We start from the raw sequence: 27,992 nt of genomic DNA, 5'->3' as shown, positions 1-27,992 counted from the left end.
CTAAAGGTCACGTGTTCTTGACATGAGAAAATCTTGATCACGGAATTATCGATCTAGTGTGTGTCTTGGGCGTGCTATATCACTGTCTTCATTCAAGCGGCTAGTGTCTTGTGAGACAGTGTGTCTTGGGCGTGCTATATCACTGTCTTCATTCAAGCGGCTAGTGTCTTGTGAGACAGTGTGTCTTGGGCGTGCTATATCACTGTCTTCATTCAAGCGGCTAGTGTCTTGTGAGACAGTGTGTCTTGGGCGTGCTATATCACTGTCTTCATTCAAGCGGCTAGTGTCTTGTGAGACAGTGTGTCTTGGGCGTGCTATATCACTGTCTTCATTCAAGCGGCTAGTGTCTTGTGAGACAGTGTGTCTTGGGCGTGCTATATCGCTGTCTTAATTCAAGCGGCTAGTGTCTTGTGAGACAGTGTGTCTTACAATACCCGTCTTAACACATAGTATCGAGACATTTGTGTCGAGACACTTGGGATGGGATGTATGTCAAGACACCTCTGACACCTCTAAATGTGAAGACACCTTTAAATGTGAAGACACCATTGGTCTAAGGCTACTCCTACATGTAAGTTTTTAATCATCAAGTATTTTTTATTAATTATTTTTAGATTTCTCTTTCGGTGGGCCACGTCGGTCTTACAGGAGGTATGTAGACACACCTTGAGGTTATCGCTCAACGGATTGTAAGGGGTTGGAGGGTTGTAGGGTTGGCAGACTGTTGGGTTGACAGGCGGTAGGGTTGGCAGGTTGTAAGGTTGACAGGCTGAAGGGTTGGCAGGTTGTAGTGTTGGCAGGTTGTAGTGTTGGCTGATTGTAGGGTTGGCTGATTGTAAGGTTGGCAGGTTGTAAGGTTGGCTGGTTGTAAGGTTGGCAGTCTGCAGGGTTGGCGGGTTGTAGGGTTGGTTGCAAGACTGCTTACATGACCTACCCCAAAAAAAACACTTACACCGTCAGGACACGGTACGATGAACCACGAGAGGTAATTAGCTAAAGTCAATCAACCGTCACACCTAGATGTGTACCAGTGACGTCACATGGTCGCCTCGCTCCAGTGAACCCTGGAGGTGTTGGCGGCGAACGGAGTGACTAATTAGCCTGATTAGTGAACACCGCCTCGGTGAATAGTGAATTGACTGATCAGAACTGATTAAATTTTTTTTTACTAGTTCAGGCCATTTGTGTTGCATGTTAGAAGGTGGGGTCATATATGGTAGGGTCACATATGGTGGGGTCACATATGGTGGGGTCACATATGGTGGGGTCACATATGGTGGGGTCACATATGGTGGGGTCACATATGGTGGGGTCACATATGGTGGGGTCACATATGGTGGGGTCAACTATGGTGGGGTCACATATGGTGGGGTCACATATGGTGGGGTCAACTATGGTGGGGTCACATACGGTGGGGTCACATATGGTGGGGTCACATATGGTGGGGTCAACTATGGTGGGGTCACATATGGTGGGGTCACATATGGTGGGGTCACATATGGTGGGGTCACATATGGTGGGGTCACATATGGTGGGGTCACATATGGTGGGGTCAACTATGGTGGGGTCACATATGGTGGGGTCACATATGGTGGGGTCACATATGGTGGGTCACATAGGTGGGGTCACATATCACGGGGTCACATATGGTGGGGTCACATATGGTGGGGTCAACTATGGTGGGGTCACATATGGTGGGGTCACATATGGTGGGGTCACATATGGTGGGGTCAACTATGGTGGGGTCACATATGGTGGGGTCACATATGGTGGGGTCTCTATAGACTTGGTGGTGTGGGTTCACTAGATGACTTTCACTTTCTAGAATCTTCCACACACCACACACACAATTTCTTCACCACACCACCTGAGGACACATGACACCGACAGGTGGAGACCAAAAGAGGGGGGAGGGGTTGAAGAGGTGTGTCCAATTTATTTCCCTCTCTGACGGAATGGTCCAAAATTCTAATGTACAAAAAAAATAACTGAAGATCAAGGAAAACTCTAATTGGACATTAATTACACATTTAGGACACATTAAGGATACATTAAGGACACATTAAGGACACATTAAGGACACATTAAGGACACATTAAGGACACATTAAGGACACATTAATTACATATTTAGGACACATTTAGGACACATTAAGGACACCTTAAGGACACATTAAGGACACATTAATTACATATTTAGGACACATTTAGGACATATTTAGGACACATTTAGGACACATTAAGGACACATTAAGGACACAATAATTACATATTTAGGACAAATTAGGGACACATTAAGGACACAATAAGGACACATTAAGGACACATTAAGGACACATTAAGGACACATTAAGGACACATTAATTACATATTTAGGACACATTTAGGACACATTAAAGACACATTAAGGACACATTAATTACATATTTAGGACACATTTAGGACACATTTAAGACACATTTAGGACACATTAAGGACACATTATATAGAAGCATTCAATGCAGATTTCAGCGGTGCGACAATCCGAATCAAATTCCTTGAACAAGTTCCAGGATTCTTACTTTTATGGCCCCTTGTGCTGAGATCAATGATCAATAATCGATAAACGCTGGGGATAATTTATACCACGGGTCTGGGACCGCACTCACACGGAACCCTTATTAAAATCTCGTTCATTCACGACCCCCAGGTTTGACCCTCTTGCCGGTCGACCGGCTGTCAAGCCGGCAATAAGACAGCTATGATCGGTCCTCAATAGTTCAGCCGTCAGCGACTTGAAAAGTGTTGAAATGTGCGCCAAACCTTACACCATTTATTTGTGCGTTAGGTCATGACCATAGGAAATATAAGGTCACGACCATAGGATATATAATTTTCACAAAAACCTTATCACAAGTTTTTAAGTGCGCACAAAAAAAAAAAGAAAAAAATTAAAACAATTTTAGCTATAAATAGTAACAGTATTACCATTAAAAAGATATCCTGTCGACAAGCGCTGTACTAGTACCACGTTTTCTTAAACATCCGTGGTACGTTTAAAAAGAAATCAGAATGTATTTTAAACTCTCAAGTCTTAGCATTCGTGTAATCCCACCTCCACCCTGCTCCTACTCCCCCCCCCCCCACAACCCCAAATGCTAAAATCACATATTCTATCTTGTAATCTCGCATGTACCCCCACGTGAAAAGTTTAATATTTGGAAGGAAAAAAAGTTTTGTGCTTTTGTCATTTGAAAATCTTTGCTAGAAATTAATCAAAATTGGTTAAATTAATTAGAATAACCGATGAAATTAGACCATGTAAATATAACAGGACTGTATGATGGACTAATGATGGACTGTATAATGGACTGTATGATGGTCTGTATGATGGTCTGTATGATGGTCTGTATGATGGTCTGTATGATGGACTTATGATGGACTGTATAATGGACTGTATGATGGACTGTATGATGGTCTGTATGATGGTCTGTATGATGGACTGTATGATGGTCTGTATGATGGTCTGTATGATGGACTGTATCATGGACTGTATGATGTTCTGTATTATGGACTGTATGATGGTCTCTATGATGGACTGTATGATGGTCTGTATGATGGACTGTATGATGGACTGTATGATGGACTGTATGATGGACTGTATGATGGTCTGTATGATGGACTGTATAATGGCCTGTATGATGGACTGTATGATGGACTGTATGATGGACTGTATGATGAACTGTATGATGGTCTGTATGATGGACTGTATGATGGTCTGTATGATGGACTGTATGATGGACTGTATGATGGACTGTATGATGGACTGTATAATGGCCTGTATGATGGACTGTATAATGGACTGTATGATGGACTGTATGATGGACTGTATAATGGCCTGTATGATGGACTGTATGATGGACTGTATGATGGACTGTATGATGGCCTGTATGATGGACTGTATGATGGTCTGTATGATGGACTGTATGATGGTCTGTATGATGGACTGTATGATGGTCTGTATGATGGACTGTATGATGGTCTGTATGATGGACTGTATGATGGTCTGTATGAGACGTAGCTGCTCACAATTTACTTTTTTTGGCCGTCCTTTATGTTTAGACTATAAACATGTCTTAGACTGTCTTCATGTCTTAGACTGTCTTCATGCCTTAGACTGTCTTCATGTATTAGTTGTTAGACTGTCTTCATGTCTTAGTTGTTAGACTGTCTTCATGTCTTAGACTGTCTTCATGTCTTAGACTGTCTTCATGTCTTAGACTGTCTTCATGTCTCAGTTGTTAGCCTGTCTTCATGTCTTAGTTGTTAGACTGTCTTCATGTCTTAGTTGTTAGACTGTCTTCATGTCTTAGTTGTTAGACTGTCTTCATGTCTTAGACTGTCTTCATGTCTTAGTTGTTAGACTGTCTTCATGTCTTAGTTGTTAGACTGTCTTCATGTCTTAGTTGTTAGACTGTCTTCATGTCTTAGTTGTTAGACTGTCTTCATGTCTTAGTTGTTAGACTGTCTTCATGTCTTAGACTGTCTTCATGTCTTAGACTGTCTTCATGTCTCAGTTGTTAGCCTGTCTTCATGTCTTAGACTGTCTTCATGTCTTAGTTGTTAGACTTTCTTCATGTCTTAGTTGTTAGACTGTCTTCATGTATTAGTTGTTAGACTGTCTTCATGTCTTAGTTGTTAGACTGTCTTCATGTCTTAGACTGTCTTCATGTCTTAGACTGTCTTCATGCCTCAGTTGTTAGCCTGTCTTCATGTCTTAGTACTGTCTTCATGTCTTAAATTGACGTTTTGGTGCCATTAGCAACCCCCTACCTACCCAGACACAATCTACCTACCCCAAACACCCCCTACCTACCCCTGACACCCCCTACCTACCCCAGACACCTCCCTACCTACCCCAAACACCCCCTACCTACACAAGACACCCCCCTACCTACCCCAGACACCCCCTACCTACCCCTGACAGCCCCCTACCTACCCCAGACACCCCTCTACCTACCCCAGACACCCCCACCTACCCCAGACACCCCCCTACCTACCCCAGACACCCACTACCCCAGACACCTTCCCCCAACCTACCCCAGACAACCCCCTACCTACCCCAGACACCCCCCTCCCCTACCTACCCCATACACCCCCCTACCTACCCCAGACACCCCCCTCCCCTACCTACCCCATACACCCCCCTACCTACCCCAGACACCCCCCTCCCCTACCTACCCCATACACCCCCGAGGTACCAGCCGTTTCACTGGAAGCCTGTGAATAAAAATATGCGGAGGTTAAAGTTCAAATACGTGTTTCTATCTTCCCTTGAGATTAACGCACAGTGACCTGCACACTTTGCCCTCCCCACGGCACCCTCCCCACGGCACCCTCCCCACGGCGCCCTACCCACGGCGCCCTACCCACGGCGCCCTACCCACGGCACCCTCCCCACGGCGCCCTACCCACGGCGCCCTACCCACGGCGCCCTATCCAAGCTGTCCATTGATAACCCAACTATGCCACAACAAAGTCGACTACTTTTATAAAGTCAATATCGATTACCATAACCCTTTCACCGTCATCACGCGATGAGTGGGTACGATTATATTGTGTACGATCGTAGAATCGATTTCTCGGCAGGATGAATTGAGCCACTTAGTATCGATACCATGGACGTCAGTTTACCCACGGCCTACAGAGACGTCAAAAAAGAGGAACGATAACTAGCAAAAGGGAATAACTGAAGGGGATTAATGGGAACACATCAGGTGCCGAGGTAACTCATGAATTTAAACATGTGATGACTTTAGTAAGGGTTAGGGTTATGACGTCAGTTGATGCTATAATTGATAGAATATCACATGGTTGGTTAGAGAGTTCAAATGTTGACATTGTTCACGTAAGTCTGACCGGGTTGTTTCAATGAACAAAATCTAATTCAACTTTCTCATTTATCTCCAAACTATTTCGGTTAGTCCCATTTTGTCAAATAATTAAACCAAGCTGACAGATACTATAAATAGAACACTTTACAACCCACCAAATACCCACCATAAACCCACGACCCCGCCCCCCACTAACCAACAATAACAAATATAAAACTGTAAAACAATAATTCTGGACCCAGGCTTCAGTGATCGATTAGGTTCGATCAGGAGCAGTTCACGATTGTTTCGATTTCAATAAACCAATCAATCAGTAGGTCTATATTAGCAAACTGATCTTAGGCATTATCGATAACTTTTCAATTAACCGTAATTAGCGATGGATATTTTAAGTTTTCATTAACCGTGATTAGCAATGGACATTTAAATGTTTAATTAATCCGTAATTAACAATGGACATTTAAATGTTTAATTAATCCGTAATTAGCAATGGACATTTAAATGTTTAATTAATCCGTAATTACCAATGGACATTTAAATGTTAAATAAATCAGTAATTAGCAATGGACATTTAAATGTTTGATTAATCCGTAATTAGCAATGGAAATTTAATGTTTAATTAATCCGTAATTAGCAATGGACATTTGAATGCTTAATTAATCCGTAATTAGCAATTGACATTTAAATGTTTAATTAATCCGTAATTAGCAATTGACATTTAAATGTTTAATTAATCCGTAATTAGCAATGGAAATTTAATGTTTAATTAATCCGTAATTAGCAATGGGCATTTAAATGTTTAATTAATCCGTAATTAGCAATTGACATTTAAATGTTTAATTAATCCGTAATTAGCAATGGACATTTAAATGTTTAATTAATCCGTAGTTAGCAATGGAAATTTAATGTTTAATTAATCCGTAATTAGCAATGGACATTTAAATGTTTAATTAATCCGTAATTACAATGGACATTTAAATATTTAATTAATCCGTATTTAGCAATTGCCATTTAAATGTTTAATTAATCCGTAATTAGCAATGGACATTTAAATGTTTAATTAATCCGTAATTAGCAATGGACATTTAAATGTTTAATTAATCCGTAATTAGCAATGGACATTTAAATGTTTAATTAATCCGTAATTAGCAATTGACATTTAAATGTTTAATTAATCCGTAATTAGCAATGGACATTTAAATGTTTAATTAATTCGTAATTAGCAATGGACATTTAAATGTTTAATTAATCCGTAATTAGCAATGGACATTTAAATGTTTAATTAATCCGTAATTAGCAATTGACATTTAAATGTTTAATTAATCCGTAATTAGCAATGGACATTTAAATGTTTAATTAATTCGTAATTAGCAATGGACATTTAAATGTTTAATTAATCCGTAATTAGCAATGGACATTTAAATGTTTAATTAATTCGTAATTAGCAATGGACATTTAAATGTTTAATTAATCCGTAGTTAGCAATGGACATTTAAATGTTTAATTAATCCGTAATTAGCAATGGACATTTAAATGTTTAATTAATTCGTAATAAGTAATGGACATTTAAATGTTTAATTAATTCGTAATAAGTAATGGACATTTAACATTTTTAGTCATGTGACTGGCTGTAATGTTCACATCAAGAGCCAAGAGGTAGCCTAGTTGTAGCCTAGGTCTAGAGGTAGCCTAGACGTAGCCTAGGTCTAGAGGTAGCCTAGTTGTAGCATAGGTATAGAGGTAGCCTAGGTGTAGCCTAGGTCTAGAGGTAGCCTAGGTGTAGCCTAGGTCTAGAGGTAGCCTAGACGTAGCCTAGGTCTAGAGGTAGCCTAGGTGTAGCCTAGGTCTAGAGGTAGCCTAGGTGTAGCCTAGGTCTAGAGGTAGCCTAGGTGTAGCCTAGGTCTAGAGGTAGCCTAGGTGTAGCCTAGGTCTAGAGGTAGCCTAGAGGTAGCCTAGGTCTAGAGGTAGCCTAGGTGTAGCCTAGGTCTAGAGGTAGCCTAGGTGTAGCCTAGGTCTAGAGGTAGCCTAGAGGTAGCCTAGAGGTAGCCTAGACGTAGCGTAGGTCTAGAGGTAGCCTAGGTCTAGAGGTAGCCTAGGTCTAGAGGTAGCCTAAGTCTAAAGGTAGCCTAGAGGTAGCCTAGAGGTAGCCTAGGTCCTGTTACGAGCCTTAAACAGGTTTCGTTATCTCGCCCGTCCAACATAGCTTGCTGGATGTCAGACGACAGACGACAGTTTGATGAGCTACTAGCTGTAAACGCCTCCAATCAATTGATCTGGTACACCAAAGTGTTTGTTTAGCAAGAGACTAACGTAAACATTGCAGTAATTTGTAAAAACAACAAGTGGTGCGGAGGTTAATTAGATTAATTAGGTTAATTAATCAAATGTTTATTCCGATGTCAGTCAGCTGAGAAAATGTGTTCTGCTGTTGTGACAAGACGTGTGGTGTGTGGTGTGTGATGTGTGATGTGTGGTGTGTGGTGTGTGGTGTGTGGTGTGTGGTGTGTGATGTGTGATATGTGATGTGTGATGTGTGATGTGTGATGTGTGATGTGTGATGTGTGATGTGTGATGTGTGATGTGTGGTGTGTGGTGTGTGGTGTGTGGTGTGTGGTGTGTGGTGTGTGGTGTGTGGTGTGTGATGTGTGATGTGTGATGTGTGATGTGTGATGTGTGATGTGTGATGTGTGATGTGTGGTGTGTGGTGTGTGGTGTGTGGTGTGTGGTGTGTGGTGTGTGATGTGTGGTGTGTGATGTGTGATGTGTGATGTGTGATGTGTGATGTGTCATGTGTGGTGTGTGATGTGTGATGTGTGATGTGTGACGTGCGATGTGTGATGTGTGATGTGTGATGTGTGATGTGTGGTGTGTTATGTGTGACGTGCGATGTGCGATGTGTGGTGTGTGATGTGTGGTCATCTGATGACGTCATACTCGAGCTAGTAAATAGCGAAACTCGTCATTACATAATAGCACGTTTATCAGCCAATCAGAGAAGTCCAACTTGGACTGGAAGGGCGCCAGTGCTGGCAATGAGAGATCGATGAAAAAAGTGTTCAATAGCTCGTCTGACGGGCGCCCAAGTCGCGGGATTAGCGGGACCAGCGCGCCGTGAATGCATTTTGAGAGAAACACGTGTTCAGCCATTGAGCTTGGATTAAGTCAGTAGATCAAGGGTTTAATCCCACGTGAAATCAGCAGCTAGTTGGGATTAATAAAACACAAGCAACCAATCGTGAGTAGGAGAGTCTTTGTTTCATGTACCGTCCGCTAGTAGCGGCGACTCGGTTAGGTGGGGGGGGGGGGGGGTGACTGATGGAGTGAATATGACTTATATGACTGACTGTGTCAATATGACTTACATGACTGACTAGGTCAATGACTTATATGACTGACTGTCTAATATGACTTATATGACTGATTGTATCAAAATGACTTATACAACAGACGGAGTGAATATGACTTACATGACTGACTGTGTCAATACGACTTACATGACTGACTGTGTCAATACGACTTACATGACTGACTGTGTCAATACGACTTACATGACTGACTGTGTCAATACGACTTACATGACTGACTGTGTCAATATGACTTACATGACTGACTGTGTCAATACGACTTACATGACTGACTGTGTCAATATGACTTACATGACTGACTGTGTCAATATGACTTACATGACTGACTGTGTCAATATGACTTACATGACTGACTGTGTCAATATGACTTACATGACTGACTGTGTCAATATGACTTACATGACTGACTGTGTTATTTACTTAATTATTAAATTATTTCTCGACAACCTAGACAGTTGTCTTTAGTTAAAGAATTTTTAATTTGCTTAAAGACACCCCATACTGGCTAATTAATTAAAGACGTTAATCTGCCGTATGACGTTTACAAGACCTAACTTTGTGTAAGTGTAATCTGTGTAATATGTATGTACTGTATGTCTATTACTTAGGTAATATGTATGCAATAAGTGTAATATATCTGTACCACGTGTGTAATATGTATGTAATACATGTGTAAGATGTGCGTAGTATGTCTGTTGTACGTCCCATCTTCCTTACGCTAACATCTGATAAATATTTTGTTTGTGAACGTAGAATGTTGGACGGACCAACCCACAACTAGACCTACACTGCCGCTGAGGGCCCCCTACCATCCCCTGTCTAGTAGAGCCCCCCCCCCCCCCCCAAGCCAACATGTCGGTTACCTTACGCAGGCACCGGTCAGCGGAGCCCTACAGGGGCCCCTTTGGCCCCACCCCCGTGAGTCACGTGGGGTACCTGGAGAGTCGACACCTGCACCCTGAGAGGCTGCCCAGCAGGAAGAAGGAACAAGTTGTCTCCCTTCGTCTTCTGGATGTCAGCAGGGAGACTATCACTAACGTCACGGTGGGTTCACGTTGTCAGGGGTGGGTTCACGTTGTCACATTGTCACGATGGGTTCATGTTGTCACGTTGTCACGTTGTCACTGTGGGTTCACATTGTCACGTTGTCACGTTGTCACGGTGGGTTCACGTTGTCACATTGTCACATTGTCACGTTCTCTGTTTTCTTTGACTTTATTTCTGTGACGTTTTTTCCCAGCGAAAACTTTTTTTTCCTGTGTTTTTTCCTGTGACTTTTTCCGTTCACATGTATGATTCAACATATGACCCCCATAGGACCCCCATGTATGATCCAACATAGGACCCCCATAGGACCCACACATGCAACCCACCAGCGTAATCGAAGTACGACCTGCACGATCAACCCAGCCATAACTGATTGGTTAGATAATGAACCCCGTCATTGATTTTTTTACTTTGATCTACGAACCGATAAACTAATCATGATCGATCTAGATCAACTTCGATCATAACAAAACATCGCGTGGGTGCTCAGTCAAGCGTGTCGGGTTTTAGAAGTAACACGTCACACAGTAAGTGATGCATGGCTTGCTGTATGTGTCATATGTCACACAGTAAGTGATGCATGGCTTGCTGTATGTGTCATATGTCACACAATAGGTGATGCATGGCTTGCTGTATGTGTCATATGTCACACAGTAAGTGATGCATGGCTTGCTGTATGTGCCATATGTCACACAGTAGGTGATGCATGGCTTGCTGTATGTGTCATATGTCACACAGTAAGTGATGCATGGCTTGCTGTATGTGTCATATGTCATGGGTTTCGATCCCGCAGAATGTGGCGCCGACAGTGAGGCGGCTGGTGGCGACCAACCTGAGCCTGCTGATGGTGCCAGACGATCTGCTGTCTGGCCTCGTGCACCTGACCAAACTGGACATCAGCAACAACAGGCTGGGGGACGGCTCCTTCCCAGGTCAGCCTGACATGCCACCTCACGGTGTCTGTCTAAATTAGCAATTGATGTTTTGGAACTGTTAGTGTGTTTCTTTGTGTGTGTCTGTGTGTCTGTGTGTCTGTGTGTCAGTATGTCTGTGTGTCTTTGTTTTTGTGTGTGTCTAGATGTCTGCGTGTGTCTGTGTGTCTGTGTATGTCTGTATGTATGCGTGTATGTCTGTGTGTCTGTGTCTGTGTGTCTTTCTGTGTGTGTGTGTGACTGTGTGTGTCTGTGTGTCTGTGTGTGTCTGTGTCTGTGTATGTCTGTGTGTCTGTGTCTTTGTGTCTGTGTGTCTGTGTGTGTGTGTCTGTGTGTCTGTGTGTGTGTGACTGTGTGTGTCTGTGTGTCTGTGTGTGACTGTGTGTGTCTGTGTGTCTGTGTATGTCTGTGTGTCTGTGTCTGTGTGTCTGTGTGTCTGTGTGTGTGTGTCTGTGTGTATGTGTCTGTGTGTGACTGTGTGTGTCTGTGTGTGTGTGTGACTGTGTGTGTCTGTGTGACTGTGTGTCTGTGTGTGTGACTGTGTGTGTGTGACTGTGTGTGTCTGTGTGTGACTGTGTGTGTCTGTGTGTGTGTCTGTGTGTCAGTATGTCTGTGTGTCTTTGTTTTTGTGTGTGTCTAGATGTCTGCGTGTGTCTGTGTGTCTGTGTATGTCTGTATGTATGCGTGTATGTCTGTGTGTCTGTGTCTTTGTGTCTTTGTGTCTTTGTGTCTGTGTGTCTGTGTGTGTGTGTCTGTGTGTCTGTGTGTGTGTGTCTGTGTGTGTGTCTGTGTGTGACTGTGTGTGTCTGTGTGTGTGTGTGACTGTGTGTGTCTGTGTGACTGTGTGTCTGTGTGTGTGACTGTGTGTGTGTGACTGTGTGTGTCTGTGTGTGACTGTGTGTGTCTCTGTGTGTGTGTGTGTCTGTGTGTCTGTGTGTCCGTGTGTGTGTGTCTGTGTGTGACTGTGTGTGTCTGTGTGTCTGTGTGTGACTGTGTGTGTCTGTGTGACTGTGTGTCTGTGTTTGTGACTGTGTGTGTGTGTCTGTGTGTCTGTGTGTGTGTGACTCTGTGTGTCTGTGTGTGTGTGTTACTGTGTGTGTCTGTGTGTCTGTGTGTGTGTGACTCTGTGTGTCTGTGTGTCTTTGTGACTGTGTGTCTCTGTGTGTGTGTGTCTGTGTGTCTGTGTGAGTGTGTACAATGACAGCTAACCAAGTGCCACCTGCATGTGTAGATTCCATGGAGAGCCTGGACCAGCTACTGGAGGTCCGACTCAGCAGCAACTGTCTGACCAAGGTGCCGAGGTGCATCAGGAAACTCCGGAACCTGGCCCGACTAGATCTCAGCAACAACCAGGTCAGTTCTACATCCATGTGCCCACACACACGGCAACGGCACATGAGAGTGTCACCTCACTCTGTCCAGGTAGACTCACCTGCCACCTCTCTAAACTAGCCTGCCACCCCTCTCTGTGTGCAGGTAGACTCACCTGCCACCTCTCTAAACTCACCTGCCACCTCTCTAAACTCACCTGTCACCTCTCCAAACTCACCTGCCACCTCTCTAAACTCACCTGCCACCTCTCTAAACTCACCTGCCACCTCTCCAAACTCACCTGCCACCTCTCTAAACTCACCTGCCACCTCTCTAAACTCACCTGCCACCTCTCCAAACTCACCTGCCACCCCTCTCTGTGTCCAGGTAGACTCACCTGCCACCTCTCTAAACTCACCTGCCACCCCTCTCTGTGTCCAGGTAGACTCACCTGCCACCTCTCTAAACTCACCTGCCACCCCTCTCTGTGTGCAGGTAGACTCACCTGCCGGCCTTGAGAAACTCCGGAAGCTCCAGATCCTAGTGCTCGACAACAACAAACTGACGTCATTGATTAAAGAAATTTCTGGGTTAAAAAAGCTGGAGATCCTCAGGTGTAGCGGCAACAGGCTTCACGAGGTGAGTCACGTGACCTTAATCAGCTGACGTTGGTCACTCACACCTGCAGTACAACGGCTCAAATGTGTCTGACCTACATTGACGTGTCTGACCTACTTTGGCGTGTCTGACCTACATTGGCGTGTCTGACCTACTTTGGCGTGTCTGACCTACATTGGCGTGTCTGACCTACATTGGCGTGTCTGACCTACATTGGCGTGTCTGACCTACATTGGTTTGTCTGCCCTACATAGGTGTGTCTGACCTACATTGTATTTATCCAAAAGGTGTCACGTGATATTCGACATTTAAAAAAACTAGTTGACCTAGATTTGTCGGACAACCGGATCACGTGCTTGCCGACGGATATTTTTCTGTTGCCTGATTTAGATGTCGTTGACCTCAGTCAAAACGAGGTAGATTTTTCTTTCAGATTTTAGCATCTTATTGTAGACAAGACGAATGTGCTTGTTATTCTGCGTGTGTGGGTCATTGAATGTCAGTCTGTATGTGTGTATGTGTGTGTGTGACTGTGTGATCCCCTGTTCTACACATCTGTTGTCCCCCCCCCACCCCCCCCCCCCCAAGATCTCGAAAGTTCCGACACTCCGACAACGTCACCAAGACAACAGGTGTCTGTCTGCCATCGACCTGTCGGACAACAAGCTGCTCACCTGTCCGACACACCTGCTGCTGTTCACAGACAGGCTCGATGTCAGCGGCAACCACATCAAGGTCTTGCCCTACAGCCTGGTCAAGGTGAGTACCGGCTTGCCTACAACCACATCAAGGTCAAGGTCATGCCCTACAGCCTGGTCAAGGTGAGTACCGGCTTGCCTACAACCACATCAAGGTCAAGGTCATGCCCTACAGCCTGGTCAAGGTGAGTACCGGCTTGACACTTGTCTGACCTAGTTTAGCACCGTATGACCTAGTTATACACCTACCGGACTTATGGCCTTGAATGACCACGTGTGACCTAATTAAATTGACCTATTTGTCAGAAACTCGATGACAGCCGAAACCAAGACCTCCTGGTGGACGACAACCCCCTGACCTACCCACCCCCCGAGGTCTGCCTCTCGGGCCTCAAGAACATTGTGACCTACTTTCAAGAGAGTAGGTCGGAGGTCAAAGTTTACCAAGGAATTAAGGTAAGAAAATCTGACCAATCGGCGACGTTTTAAAAATTGCTCATACAAGGGTGCAAATCGTTTTGAAGTACAATAATGTCGGCGTCCTGAGACCTTGTAACTTCCCATGTTTGAGGTTCTAGTTGAGACCTTGTAACTTCCCATGTTTGAGGTTCTAGTTGAGACCTTGTAACTTCCCATGTTTGAGGTTATAGTTGAGACTTTGTAACTTCCCATGTTTGAGGTTATAGTTGAGACCTTGTAACCTGTCGAGTTGAGACCTTGTAACCTGTCTAGTTGAGACCTTGTAACCTGTCTAGTTGAGACCTTGTAACCTGTCTAGTTGAGACCTTGTAACCTGTCTAGCTGAGACCTTGTAACTTCCCATGTTTCAGGTTCTAGTTGAGACCTTGTATCCTGTCTAGTTGAGACCTTGTAACCTGTCTAGTTGAGACCTTGTAACCTGTCTAGTTGAGACCTTGTAACCTGTCTAGTTGAGACCTTGTAACCTGTCTAGCTGAGACCTTGTAACCTGTCTAGTTGAGACCTTGTAACCTATCTAGTTGAGACCTTGTAACCTGTCTAGTTGAGACCTTGTAACCTGTCGAGTTGAGACCTTGTAACCTGTCTAGTTGAGACCTTGTAACCTGTCTAGTTGAGACCTTGTAACCTGTCTAGTTGAGACCTTGTAACCTGTCTAGCTGAGACCTTGTAACTTCCCATGTTTCAGGTTCTAGTTGAGACCTTGTATCCTGTCTAGTTGAGACCTTGTAACCTGTCTAGTTGAGACCTTGTAACCTGTCGAGTTGAGACCTTGTAACCTGTCTAGTTGAGACCTTGTAACCTGTCTAGCTGAGACCTTGTAACCTGTCTAGTTGAGACCTTGTAACCTGTCTAGTTGAGACCTTGTAACCTGTCTAGTTGAGACCTTGTAACCTGTCTAGTTGAGACCTTGTAACCTGTCTAGCTGAGACCTTGTAACCTGTCTAGTTGAGACCTTGTAACCTGTCTAGTTGAGACCTTGTAACCTGTCTAGTTGAGACCTTGTAACTTCCCATGTTTCAGGTCCATGTTGAGACCTTGTAACTTGCCATGTTTCAGGTCCATGTTGAGACCTTGTAACTTCCCATGTTTCAGGTCCATGTTGTAGGGCACCACCAGAGCGGCAAGACGTCCCTGGTGCAGACCCTGGTGGAGCAACAGACCCGGATGTCTGAAGACGTGCAGGACAGTACGGCCGGCCTGGACACGGTCAGCTGGGGCATCGAGCTGGAGACCCTGGAGGACGGGAGGCCGGGCAAAGCTCTGGAGGTCAGTGGCAACATTAGGTCTATCGCACTCCGTCAACACTTTAAGTCGGGAGCTACAACATTAGGTCTATCGCACTCCGTCAACACTTTAAGTCGGGAGCTACAACATTAGGTCTATCGCACTCCGTCAACACTTTAAGTCGGGAGCTACAACATTAGGTCTATCGCACTCCGTCAACACTTTAAGTCGGGAGCTACAACATTAGGTCTATCGCACTCCGTCAACACTTTAAGTCGGGAGCTACAACATTAGTTGTATCGCTCTCCGTCAACACTTTAAGTCGGGAGCTACAACATTAGGTCTATCGCACTCCGTCAACACTTTAAGTCGGGAGCTACAACATTAGGTCTATCGCACTCCGTCAACACTTTAAGTCGGGAGCTACAACATTAGGTCTATCGCACTCCGTCAACACTTTAAGTCGGGAGCTACAACATTAGGTCTATCGCACTCCGTCAACACTTTAAGTCGGGAGCTACAACATTAGGTCTATCGCACTCCGTCAACACTTTAAGTCGGGAGCTACAACATTAGGTCTATCGCACTCCGTCAACACTTTAAGTCGGGAGCTACAACATTAGGTCTATCGCACTCCGTCAACACTTTAAGTCGGGAGCTACAACATTAGGTCTATCGCACTCCGTCAACACTTTAAAGAGTTTAAATTAACAGGGCTATATCACAAGTCAACCATTTTGTAAAAGTTCCTTCAATTGTATGACGTGGCTCTCGTCTGTTGCAGCTAAATGTCTGGGACTTCTGTGGCCACGCCTTCTACCTCTACCCACACTACATATTTCTGGAGCAGCCGGCTGTGACCTTACTGACCTTCAGCGTGCCGGAGTACCGGCCGGACCGGTTCCATGAGCTGCTAGGCTGCTGGTTGGACTGGATGATGGCGAAAAGCAACCAGCTGGTTGTCGTGCTGGTGGCGACACAGTGCGACATGGCGGACCGGCAACACGTGACGGAGGTAACTTCCGTTTGCTGTCGTGTGCTGTCGTGTGCTATCGTGTGCTGGCGTGTGCTGTCGTCTGCTGTCGTCTGCTGTCGTCTACTGTCGTCTGCTGTCGTGTGCTGTCGTGTGTTGTCGTGTGCTGTCGTGTGCTGTCGTCTACTGTCGTCTACTGTCGTGTGCTGTCGTCTGCTGTCGTGTGCTGTCGTGTGCTGTTGTGTGCTGTCGTCTGTTGTCTTGTGCTGTTGTGTGCGGTTGTGTGTTGTCGTGTGCTTTCGTCTACTGTCGTCTGCTGTCGTGTGCTGTTGTGTGCTGTCGTCTGCTGTCTTGTGCTGTTGTGTGCGGTCGTGTGTTGTCGTGTGCTGTCGTATGCTGTCGTGTGCTGTCGTGTGCTGTCGTGTGCTGTCGTGTGTTGTCGTGTGCTGTCGTGTGCTGTCGTCTACTGTCATCTACTGTCGTCTACTGTCGTCTGCTGACGTGTGCTGTCGTCTACTGTCGTCTACTGTCGTCTGCTGTCGTGTGCTGTCGTCTGCTGTCGTGTGCATAACGACGTGCTGTCGTGTGTTGTCGTGTGCTGTCGTGTGCTGTCGTGTGCTGTCGTGTGCTGTCGTGTGCTGTTTTGTGCTGTCGTGTGCTGTCGTGTGCTGTCGTGTGCTGTCGTGTGCTGTCGTGTGCTGTTTTGTGCTGTCGTGTGCTGTCGTGTGCTGTCGTGTGCTGTCGTGTGCTGTCGTGTGCTGTCGTGTGCTGTCGTGTGCTGTCGTGTGCTGTCGTGTACCTAACGACATGCTGTCGTCTGCTGTCGTGTGCCTAACGACATGCTGTCGTCTGCTGTCGTGTGCTGTCGTCTGCTGTCGTCTACTGTCGTGTGCCGTCGTGTTCTGTTGTGTGCTGTCGTGTGCCTAACGACGTGCTGTTGACAGGTGATGTCGGACGTACAAGCGCGAGTCTTGCAGCACATCGAGATGAAGAGTGACGTCATCAAAAGCCGGATCCGTGAGATTGAGGACCGGCCACAGATCTCCCCGACACTCTCAGACCAGCTGCAGGGGTATATCAGGCTACTGCAGGTGGGTGGGGGGGGGCGTGGGGGTGTGGGGTGGGTGGGGGGGGTACATCAGGCTACTGCAGGTGGGTGGGGGGGGGGGGGTTTGGGGGGTACATCAGGCTACTGCAGGTGGGTGGGGGGGGGGTACATCAGGCTACTGCAGGTGGGTGGGGGGGGGGGTTGGGGTGGGGGGTTCATCAGGCTACTGCAGGTGGGTGGGGGGGGGGTACATCAGGCTACTGCAGGTGGGTGGGGGGGGGTACATCAGGCTACTGCAGGTGGGTGGGGGGGGTACATCAGGCTACTGCAGGTGGGTGGGGGTATATCAGGCTACTGCAGGTGGGTGGGGTGGGGGGGTTGGGGTGGGGTGGGGGTGGGGGGTACATCAGGCTACTGCAGGTGGGTGGGGTGGGGGGGTTGGGGTGGGGTGGGGGTGGGGGGTACATCAGGCTACTGCAGGTGGGTGGGGTGGGGGAGGGTTTGGGGGGTACATCAGGCTACTGCAGGTGGGTGGGGTGGGGGGTGGGGGGTTGGGGTGGGGTGGGGGTGGGGGGTACATCAGGCTACTGCAGGTGGGTTGGGGTGGGGGTGGGGATGGGGGGTACATCAGGCTACTGCAGGTGGGTGGGTGGGGGGGGGTTGGGGTGGGGGTGGGGGGTACATCAGGCTACTGCAGGTGGGTGGGGTGGGGGGGTTGGGGTGGGGGTGGGGGGTACATCAGGCTACTGCAGGTGGGTTGGGGTGGGGGTGGGGATGGGGGTACATCAGGCTACTGCAGGTGGGTGGGGGGGTACATCAGGCTACTGCAGGTGGGTGGGTGGGGGGGGGGTTGGGGTGGGGGTGGGGGGTACATCAGGCTACTGCAGGTGGGTGGAGGTGGGGGGGTGGGGGGTGGGGGTGGGGGGTACAGCAGGCTACTGCAGGTGGGTGGGGGGGGTACATCAGGCTACTGCAGGTGGGTGGGGGTGGTGGTGGGGGGGTGGGGGGGTGGGGGCGGGGGTGGGGGTGGGGGTGGGGGGTACATCAGGCTACTGCAGGTGGGTGGGGGGGGATACATCAGGCTAATGCAGGTGGGGGTGGGGGCGGGGGTGGGGGGTACATCAGGCTACTGCAGGTGGGTGGGTGTGAGGGGGGTGGTGAGAGGGGGAGGGTTAGTGGTGAGAGGGAGAGGGTGGGGGAGGGTGGGGAGACTGGTGGAAGGGGGAGGGTGGGGGAGGGTGGGGGAGGGTGGGGAGACTGGTGAGAGTGGGATGGTTGGGGAGGGTGGGGAGACTGGTGAGAGGGGGAGGGTGGGGGAGGGTGGGGAGACTGGTGAGAGGGGGAGGGTGGGGGAGGGTGGGGAGACTGGTGAGAGGGGGAGGGTGGGGGAGGGTGGGGAAACTGGTGAGAGGGGGATGGTGGGGGAGGGTGGGGAGACTGGTGAGAGGGGGATGGTGGGGGAGGGTGGGGAGACTGGTGAGAGGGGGAGGGTGGGGGAGGGTGGAGAGACTGGTGAGAGGGGGAGGGTGGGGAGACTGGTGAGAGGGGGATGGTGGGGGAGGGCTACAACCTGTTGCTGCTCGCTCACCACCCATCTACAAAAGATCTAACCTGACCTTGTCTTCTCTTGACCAGGCTGTCAAGGTCACCATCTACCCGGAAGTCGTGTCGACCAGTGCTAGACGCTACACGGGCTTTGATCAGCTGACGCAGGCCATTCTTTCATTGGCTGGGGACAGACAACTCTTTCCAAACGTCATGAGAGTTATCCCAACGTTTTGGCTGGATGTACAACAATACTTTGAGGTCAAATATCAAATCTGTACACTGTACACATCCCTCATGTAACGCATAGCGGCACTAGCCGGCGTCCAGTAGCTGATGGAGGCGTATAGTGCCGGTGTGTCCGTCAATTAACTAACCGATGCTCTACTTGCAGGACAAGGGCAACTCCATGGCCTGGCCAGTTCTTAGGTTTGAAACGTTTCAGGAGGAAGTGACGTCACGCTTTGGGATGAAACACCTGGTGAAACCTATAGCTCAATATCTTCACGATACCGGGCAGGTGAGTGGTGGCTGAGGTGGTAGGTGTGGTTGGTGTGGTTAGTGGTCTGGTGGTGGCTGATGTGTGGTTGGTGTGGTTGCTGGTCTGGTGGTGGCTGATGTGTGGTTGGTGTGGTTGCTGGTCTGGTGGTGGCTGATGTGTGGTTGGTGTGGTTGCTGGTCTGGTGGTGGCTGATGTGTGGTTGGTGTGGTTGCTGGTCTGGTGGTGGCTGATGTGTGGTATGCGAGAATTGTCGGTTGTGTGAACCTTAACTACATCTATGAAATAAGCTTGTTTTATTAAATGTAATCAACTTAGCGATTTACATTGCCGTTAGATTTTGTGGTTTTCACATGTGGAGACGCTACGAGACTTGGTCTTTATACGGCCATCTTGGCTCTTTGACGTCTTCCGGTCCGTGTTACGTCACGACTTCAACACTTTGTCTTTCAGCTCACTCGAGGTTCACAGGTGAGTGTTGCTACTCCACAACCACAGACACTATCAATATAACCACCACCAACATCACCACCAACATCACCACCATCACCACCATCACCACCAACATCACCACCAACATCACCACCACCATCATAAAGACAACCATCGACATTGCAACCAGCATCACCGACACCAACACCACCATCAAGACAACCATCAACATCTCTACCAGCACCAACAACATCACCACCGTCACCACATCAGCACCACCCTATGTTACCCTCCAGTCTGACTCTCTAGTCTGACTCTTCAGTCTGACTCTCTAGTCTGACTCTCTAGTCTGACTCTCTAGTCTGACTCTCCAGTCTGACTCTCTAGTCTGACTCTCCAGTCTGACTCTCTGACTCTCCAGTCTGACTCTCTGACTCTCCAGTCTGACTCTCTGACTCTCCAGTCTGACTCTCTGACTCTCCAGTCTGACTCTCTGACTCTCCAGTCTGACTCTCTGACTCTCTAGTCTGACTCTCTGACTCTCCAGTCTGACTCCCTGACTCTCCAGTCTGACTCTCTGACTCTCTAGTCTGACTCTCCAGTCTGACTCTCTAGTCTGACTCTCCAGTCTGACTCTCTAGTCTGACTCTCTAGTCTGACTCTCCAGTCTGACTCTCTAGTCTGACTCTCCAGTCTGACTCTCTAGTCTGACTCTCCAGTCTGACTCTCCAGTCTGACTCTCTAGTCTGACTCTCCAGTCTGACTCTCTGACTCTCCAGTCTGACTCTCTAGTCTGACTCTCCAGTCTGACTCTCTGACTCTCTAGTCTGACTCTCTGACTCTCCAGTCTGACTCCCTGACTCTCCAGTATGACTCTCTGACTCTCTAGTCTGACTCTCCAGTCTGACTCTCTAGTCTGACTCTCCAGTCTGACTCTCTAGTCTGACTCTCTAGTCTGACTCTCCAGTCTGACTCTCTAGTCTGACTCTCCAGTCTGACTCTCTAGTCTGACTCTCCAGTCTGACTCTCCAGTCTGACTCTCTAGTCTGACTCTCCAGTCTGACTCTCTGACTCTCCAGTCTGACTCTCTAGTCTGACTCTCCAGTCTGACTCTCTGACTCCAGTCTGACTCTCCAGTCTGACTCTCTGACTCTCCAGTCTGACTGCGGCACGGTTTGAAAGATTGAAGAAAGAAGCTTGGTCGGACGGCGTCCTCGACCGTGACCTTGCTAGATGTATCCTCGCGCCCCTGGTGACCTCTGACCCCATGAACCTGACCAATGATGTCATGCATCTGTTGACCCAACATTTTCAGCTCGGCTACTCCATCATCAAAAAACAGTCTGACTCCTCAACTCCAAACAAAAAACAGCCTGACTCCTCCTACTCTCTGACGCCTGAGAGGGAGGGGCCGGCACCCCACTTGTCCAAGATTTTGATGCCGTGGCTAAGGAAGAACACGGAGCCAGGGGAGTTCACCGCAGTCTGGGGCAGCATGGGAAGTAAGCAGCGACTTGAGGCCGTCTTCCTGTTCCCAAACTACTTCCCACCCGGGATCTTTGAGGTCATGTGCGTTAGGACGCACAGCGACGCACACAAGCTGCGCTTCCTACACCACTGGAATACAGGTGTGCACGCACTACAGGTGGATGAGCAGGTGCACGTGCTGATATCGTACTCTCGTGAGCACGGCCAGACGTGGTTCAAGGTCGAGGTCAAGCGAGACAAGGCCGTCTCGGTAGAGGACGACAACACGACGGCTCTCTGGGCGGTGTTGTTGCCCCTGATCATGGACATGGAGGAGCTACTGGGCACATACGCAGGTAAGGTGCACTTGACATGTGACATACACAGGTAAGGTGCACTTGACATTGGGCAGGTGACCAAGATTTCACCTGTCTTACAGGAGTTCTCGTGGAGCGGCTGATGGGGTGCCCGTCCTGCAGGCAAGCGACGTTCCTGGGGGAGTGGTTGACGCCTAAAGAGACGCAAGGCATGACGGTCAGCTCATGTGACACATGTGGAGACGACATAGACACCGCCTACCTGGTACAGCCGAGAGAGAAAAAGCGAGGTAACCGAGAGGGGACATAACCGATAGTTTGTCTGTTGATGGGGGACCTAACTCATGATTTGATTGGTTAAGGGGAACCTAGCATACCATTGTGTGGACATTCCAAGGGAAACAACTCAATATATAGTTGACGTCACAAGGGAAACAACTCAATATATAGTTGACGTCACAAGGGAAACAACTCAATATATAGTTGACGTCACAAGGGAAACAACTGTTTGCTAGGAAAGGGGACAGATGGTCGAGTGGATTGTTTGATATGTGATTGGGGAAAAACTCTTCTCTTGTTTTTTCAACAGATGTATTCTGTGGTACTTGATATAACACATATATTATGTGGTACTTGGTATAACAGATATAGTATGTGGTACTTGATATAACACATATAGTATGTGGTACTTGATATAACACATATAGTATGTGGTACTTGATATAACACATATAGTATGTGGTACTTGATATAACACATATAGTATGTGGTACTTGATATAACACATATAGTATGTGGTACTTGATATAACACATATAGTATGTGGTACTTGATATAACACATATAGTATGTGGTACTTGATATAACACATATAGTATGTGGTACTTGATATAACACATATAGTATGTGGTACTTGATATAACACATATAGTATGTGGTACTTGTAAAAAAAAAATTATGTGGTACTTGTACTGACCCCTGCACTATGTAGTACCTGAAATGACCCCTGTATTATGTGGAACTCAAGATGACCCCTATTCCCACAATTTTTATCCAGATGGCCCGCATATGACCCACCAGTACGTAATGTGAACTTTTTTACATTCCAATTTGTTTTTAAATCTCCTACTTTGTAGTCTAAGGGAATTTTTTGTTTTATTATTTTCATTTAATTTATTTTTAGGTCTAATTAGTCTTCATCTAATTACTTTTCCTTCAATTAGTTTCTATTTAACTCGTTTTTGTTTATTAGTTTTTATGTGATTAGTGTTTATTTGATTAGTTTAATTTTAATAAAATTTATTTTATTAGTTTTTAATTAAGTACTTTTAATTTAATTTGTTTTTATTTAGGCCTAGTTAGTTTTTATTTAATTACTTTTAATTTGATTACTTTTAACTATATTTCATTTAATTAGTGCTAAACTAGCTTTTATTTCCCCCTAACAACCGAACGTCTGATATTGAAACTTGTCTGGATTTAGACATTTTAAAATTATTTTTAAATTTAATTTTAATTTAATTTTCTTTTTTTCCTTTTTTCTTTTTTATTCTTTATTTTTATTCATCATACGTAGATCTTAAAGTCAGCCCAGAAATAGTTATTTTATAAGGAAATCATTCAAAATCATTCAAAATAAGTCAAGATCATTCAAAATAGTTCAAGATCATTCAAAATAGTTCAAGATAATTCAAAATAGTTCAAGATAATTCAAAATCGTTTGATATCATTCAAAATAATCTAAAAAATATTTAATTATTTTCCGCTTACATTTTAAACTTGGCATAAGAAACAAAGTTTCAGGAATATTTTGTCGTGAGCTTAATTCTTGTTCCACCAAATTGTGAGCTTAATTCCTGTGCCCACCAAGTTGTGAGCTTAATTAATGTATAACCGGTGATTGATTTAAATTATGAAGTTCGAAGTTTTGTAAATATTTAATCTGGTTGATTTCCTCCAGTTTTTATAGAACGCAAAGTTCCGAATCCGACGACTCGCGTGCAGACGACCACACAATCAGGGCAGATGACGACTGACGCGGTGGTGACGTCAGCTGCTGCGTCACTTGATGTGATGACGTAGCGAGTCCGAGAAAGCAGTCAAGCAACCAGCAACCATCACCAGACAAGCAACCAGTCAAGCAACCAGCAACCATCACCAGTCAAGCAACCAGTCAAGCAACCAGCAACCATCACCAGTCAAGCAACCAGCAACCATCACCAGTCAAGCAACCAGCAACCATCACCAGTCAAGCAACCAGCAACCATCACCAGTCAAGCAACCAGTCAAGCAACCAGCAACCATCACCAGTCAAGCAACCAGCAACCATCACCAGTCAAGCAACCAGTCAAGCAACCAGTCAAGCAACCAGCAACCATCACCAGTCAAGCAACCAGTCAAGCAACCAGCAACCATCACCAGTCAAGCAACCAGTCAAGCAACCACTCAAGCAACCAGACAAGCAACCAGCAACCATCACCAGTCAAGCAACCAGCAACCATCCGAGGAATTTCCAAACCATCAGGATATTCAAATGACATGTCCGTGTTGTCATATAAATGACACCGTCTAAAGCATGTTGAAAAACCAAGTGAAACGATGTCATCTCTATAGTGACATTTACCTGACATCAGCCACTCTACACATGACATTGTAAAGTTGATGTAAAGTACGCCACTGTTGGGTGGATACAGACAGTCCACTACTCTACTGCTCCTGCACTCGCTTGCTGTCCGGACTGTCCAGGCCACTTGTTACGTAATGCTCAATTTAAAACAATGATCTGTGACCTTACGTTGTTGATATATAGTGAATCACCTCATTAGATGTCACATGACATCTGTATTATGTAACATGTCATCCGTGCTTGTCACATGTCAATACTGTATTTTTCCCACAAAACCACATCACAAAATCACATCACATGTATTACATATGTATTTTTATATCATTGGTACTGTCGAATTCACAAATTATAAATGACTGAAAAGTAGAAAAAAAAAACCAACTAAATAGCGGCGTATGATACGCAGCGGGTCGGCTCGTATATATATAATTCTCTTCTGGGAGACATTAGAAAACAATCTGCAAGCGCGCCTTACAGTCCCCCTCTCTTCCTCTCTATCGCTACCACCCCCCACCCCCCTCACATGATCTGGTGAGTTGTGTTCACGCTAAATTTTTACATTTTACAATCGTAGAGCTGGGTTTGGTGACGGCTATTAGGGGCAGATAATTTAGTTTGAAACGATTTTAAACTTAGAGGAGGTAACTAAGAGGAGGCTGCTTTCACGGGGGGGGGGGGGGGGGGGTTAGTGTTTTAAAGCAAATATTTTCAGTGGCAGCATTAGTACTGTCGAATTCACAAATTATGAATTACTGAAAAGTAGAAAAAACAAAAACTAAATAGCGGCGTATGATACACCGCGGGTCGGCTCGTATACATATAAAATATCAGATGACACAAATAATATCAGCCTGTTCAATTATTATATTAATATACTAACGTAGATTTCAGGACCACATATCACAAACTATACCACCTTAAAGTATACCACAAACTATGTCTATGTCACAAACTATATCAAACTATATCACAAACTATACAAGAAAGTTTACCACAAACTATAGCACCAAATACACCTTAAAGTGTACACAAAATAAAGTTTGACACAATATCACAAACTATACCACAAAGTATACAATCATCCCATATTATATTTAACAAACTATGTACAATAAAAAAATACCAAACGAATGTTAAAATCAATTTGATCTCTCCTTACAGTGTTATTTTTAAAAGCAATTAAGCTAAATGTTAATTAAATGTCAATTAAACTAAATGTTAATTAAATGTCAGTTAAACTAAACGCGTTTACTTTTAACACGTGTTTACTTGTAGTGTACTTATGTAGCGTGGTGTGGTTGTGTGGTGTGGTTGTGTGGTGTGGTTGTGTGGTGTGGTGTGGTGTGTTTGTGGTTGTGTAGTGTGGTATGGTTGTGTGGTGTGGTTGTGTGGTGTGATGTGGTTTTGTGGTGTGGTTGTGTAGTGTGGTGTAGTGTGGTTGTGTAGTGTTGTGTTGTGTTGTGTGTTGTGGATGTGTAGTGTGGAGTGGTTGCGTGGTGTGGTTGTGTGGTGTGGTTGTGTGGTGTGTTTGTGTGGTGTGGTTGTGTGGTGTGGTGTGGTTGTGTGGTGTGGTGTGGTGGGGTTTTTGTGTGGTGTGGTGTGGTTGTGTGTTGTGTGTTGTGGTTGTGTGGTGTGGTGTGGTTGTGTGGTGCGGTTGTGCGGTGTGGTGTGGTTGTGTAGTGTGGTGTAGTGTGGTGTAGTGTGGTTGTGTAGTGTTGTGTTGTGTGGTGTGGACAACTAAGAGCTGTGAAACGTTTGTTTACCTGCCAAGTCCAGCATGGACTAAATTTCAAACTATTTTTAGACTGACTAAAACATTGGACTAGACTAGAGCCACTGACATTGGGCTAGACTAGAGCCACTGACATTGGGCTAGAGCCACTGACATTGTGCTAGACTAGAGCCACTGACATTGGGCTAGAGCCACTGACATTGGGCTAGAGCCACTGACATTGGGCTAGACTAGAGCCACTGACATTGGGCTAGACTAGAGCCACTGACTAAAACATTGGGCTAGACTAGAGCCACTGACATTGGGCTAGACTAGAGCCACTGACATTGGGCTAGAGCCACTGACTAAAACATTGGGCTAGACTAGAGCCACTGACTGTAAAATTGGGCTAGACTAGAGCCACTGACTGTAACATGGGGCTAGAGCCACTGACATTGGGCTAGAGCCACTGACATTGGGCTAGAGCCACTAACATGGGGCTAGAGCCACTAACATTGGGCTAGAGCCACTAACATTGGGCTAGACTAGAGCCACTGACATTGGGCTAGAGCGACTGACTAAAACATTGGGCTAGACTAGAGCCACTGACCGTAAAATTGGGCTAGACTAGAGCCACTGACTGTAACATGGGGCTAGAGCCACTGACATTGGGCTAGAGCCATTAACATTGGGCTAGAGCCACTAACATGGGGCTAGAGCCACTAACATTGGGCTAGAGCCATTAACATTGGGCTAGAGCCACTAACATTGGGCTAGAGCCACTAACATTAGGCTAGAGCCATTAACATTGGGCTAGAGCCACTAACATTGGGCTAGAGCCACTGACATTGGGCTAGAGCCATTAACATTGGGCTAGAGCCACTGACATTGGGCTAGAGCCACTGACATTGGGCTAGAGCCATTAACATTGGGCTAGAGCCACTGACATTGGGCTAGAGGCACTGACTAAAACATTGGGCTAGAGCCACTTACTAAAACATTGGGCTAGACTAGAGCCACTGACTAAAACATTGGGCTAGAGGCACTGACTAAAACATTGGGCTAGAGCCACTGACTAAAACATTGGGCTAGACTAGAGCCACTGACTAAAACATTGGGCTAGAGCCACTGACTAAAACATTGGGCTAGACTAGAGCCACTGACTAAAACATTGGGCTAGACTAGAGCCACTGACTAAAACATTGGGCTAGAGCCACTGACTAAAACATTGGGCTAGACTAGAGCCACTGACTGTAAAATTGGGCTAGACTAGAGCCACTGACTGTAACATGGGGCTAGAGCCACTGACATTGGGCTAGAGCCATTAACATTGGGCTAGAGCCACTAACATGGGGCTAGAGCCACTAACATTGGGCTAGAGCCATTAACATTGGGCTAGAGCCACTAACATTGGGCTAGAGCCACTGACATTGGGCTAGAGCCACTAACATTGGGCTAGAGCCATTAACATTGGGCTAGAGCCACTAACATTGGGCTAGAGCCACTGACATTGGGCTAGAGCCATTAACATTTGGGCTAGAGCCACTGACATTGGGCTAGAGCCACTGACATTGGGCTAGAGCCATTAACATTGGGCTAGAGCCACTGACATTGGGCTAGAGGCACTGACTAAAACATTGGGCTAGAGCCACTTACTAAAACATTGGGCTAGACTAGAGCCACTGACTAAAACATTGGGCTAGAGCCACTGACTAAAACATTGGGCTAGAGCCACTGACTAAAACATTGGGCTAGACTAGAGCCACTGACTAAAACATTGGGCTAGAGCCACTGACTAAAACATTGGGCTAGACTAGAGCCACTGAC

At 46.2% G+C, this 27,992-nt stretch overlaps 1 protein-coding gene across 1 annotated transcript; it reads left to right on the top strand.

Annotated features, from left to right (window-relative positions):
- Window positions 1-57: 57 nt before the first annotated feature.
- Window positions 58-24,390, top strand: LOC131938092 (malignant fibrous histiocytoma-amplified sequence 1 homolog). Its single transcript, XM_059295987.1, has 19 exons — window positions 58-571; window positions 9,991-10,281; window positions 11,078-11,216; window positions 12,448-12,569; window positions 13,023-13,166; window positions 13,433-13,561; window positions 13,734-13,904; window positions 14,150-14,299; window positions 15,416-15,589; window positions 16,332-16,562; window positions 17,465-17,611; window positions 19,204-19,374; window positions 19,508-19,633; window positions 19,950-20,083; window positions 21,203-21,867; window positions 21,951-22,118; window positions 22,886-22,907; window positions 23,789-23,849; window positions 23,953-24,390. Exons 2-19 carry the CDS (start codon window positions 10,090-10,092, stop codon window positions 24,388-24,390), a joined length of 3,384 nt encoding a protein of 1,127 aa, XP_059151970.1. The 5' UTR covers window positions 58-571; window positions 9,991-10,089.
- The last annotated feature ends 3,602 nt before the right edge of the window (window positions 24,391-27,992 follow it).

The sequence above is a fragment of the Physella acuta genome, unplaced genomic scaffold, assembly GCF_028476545.2.
Source record: "Physella acuta isolate Inbredline_101_S28 unplaced genomic scaffold, ASM2847654v3 ptg000233l, whole genome shotgun sequence".
NCBI classification, from domain to species: domain Eukaryota; kingdom Metazoa; phylum Mollusca; class Gastropoda; family Physidae; genus Physella; species Physella acuta.
The sequence above is the reverse complement of the archived record's forward strand: the minus strand, read 5'-3'. Positions and strand labels throughout refer to the sequence as shown.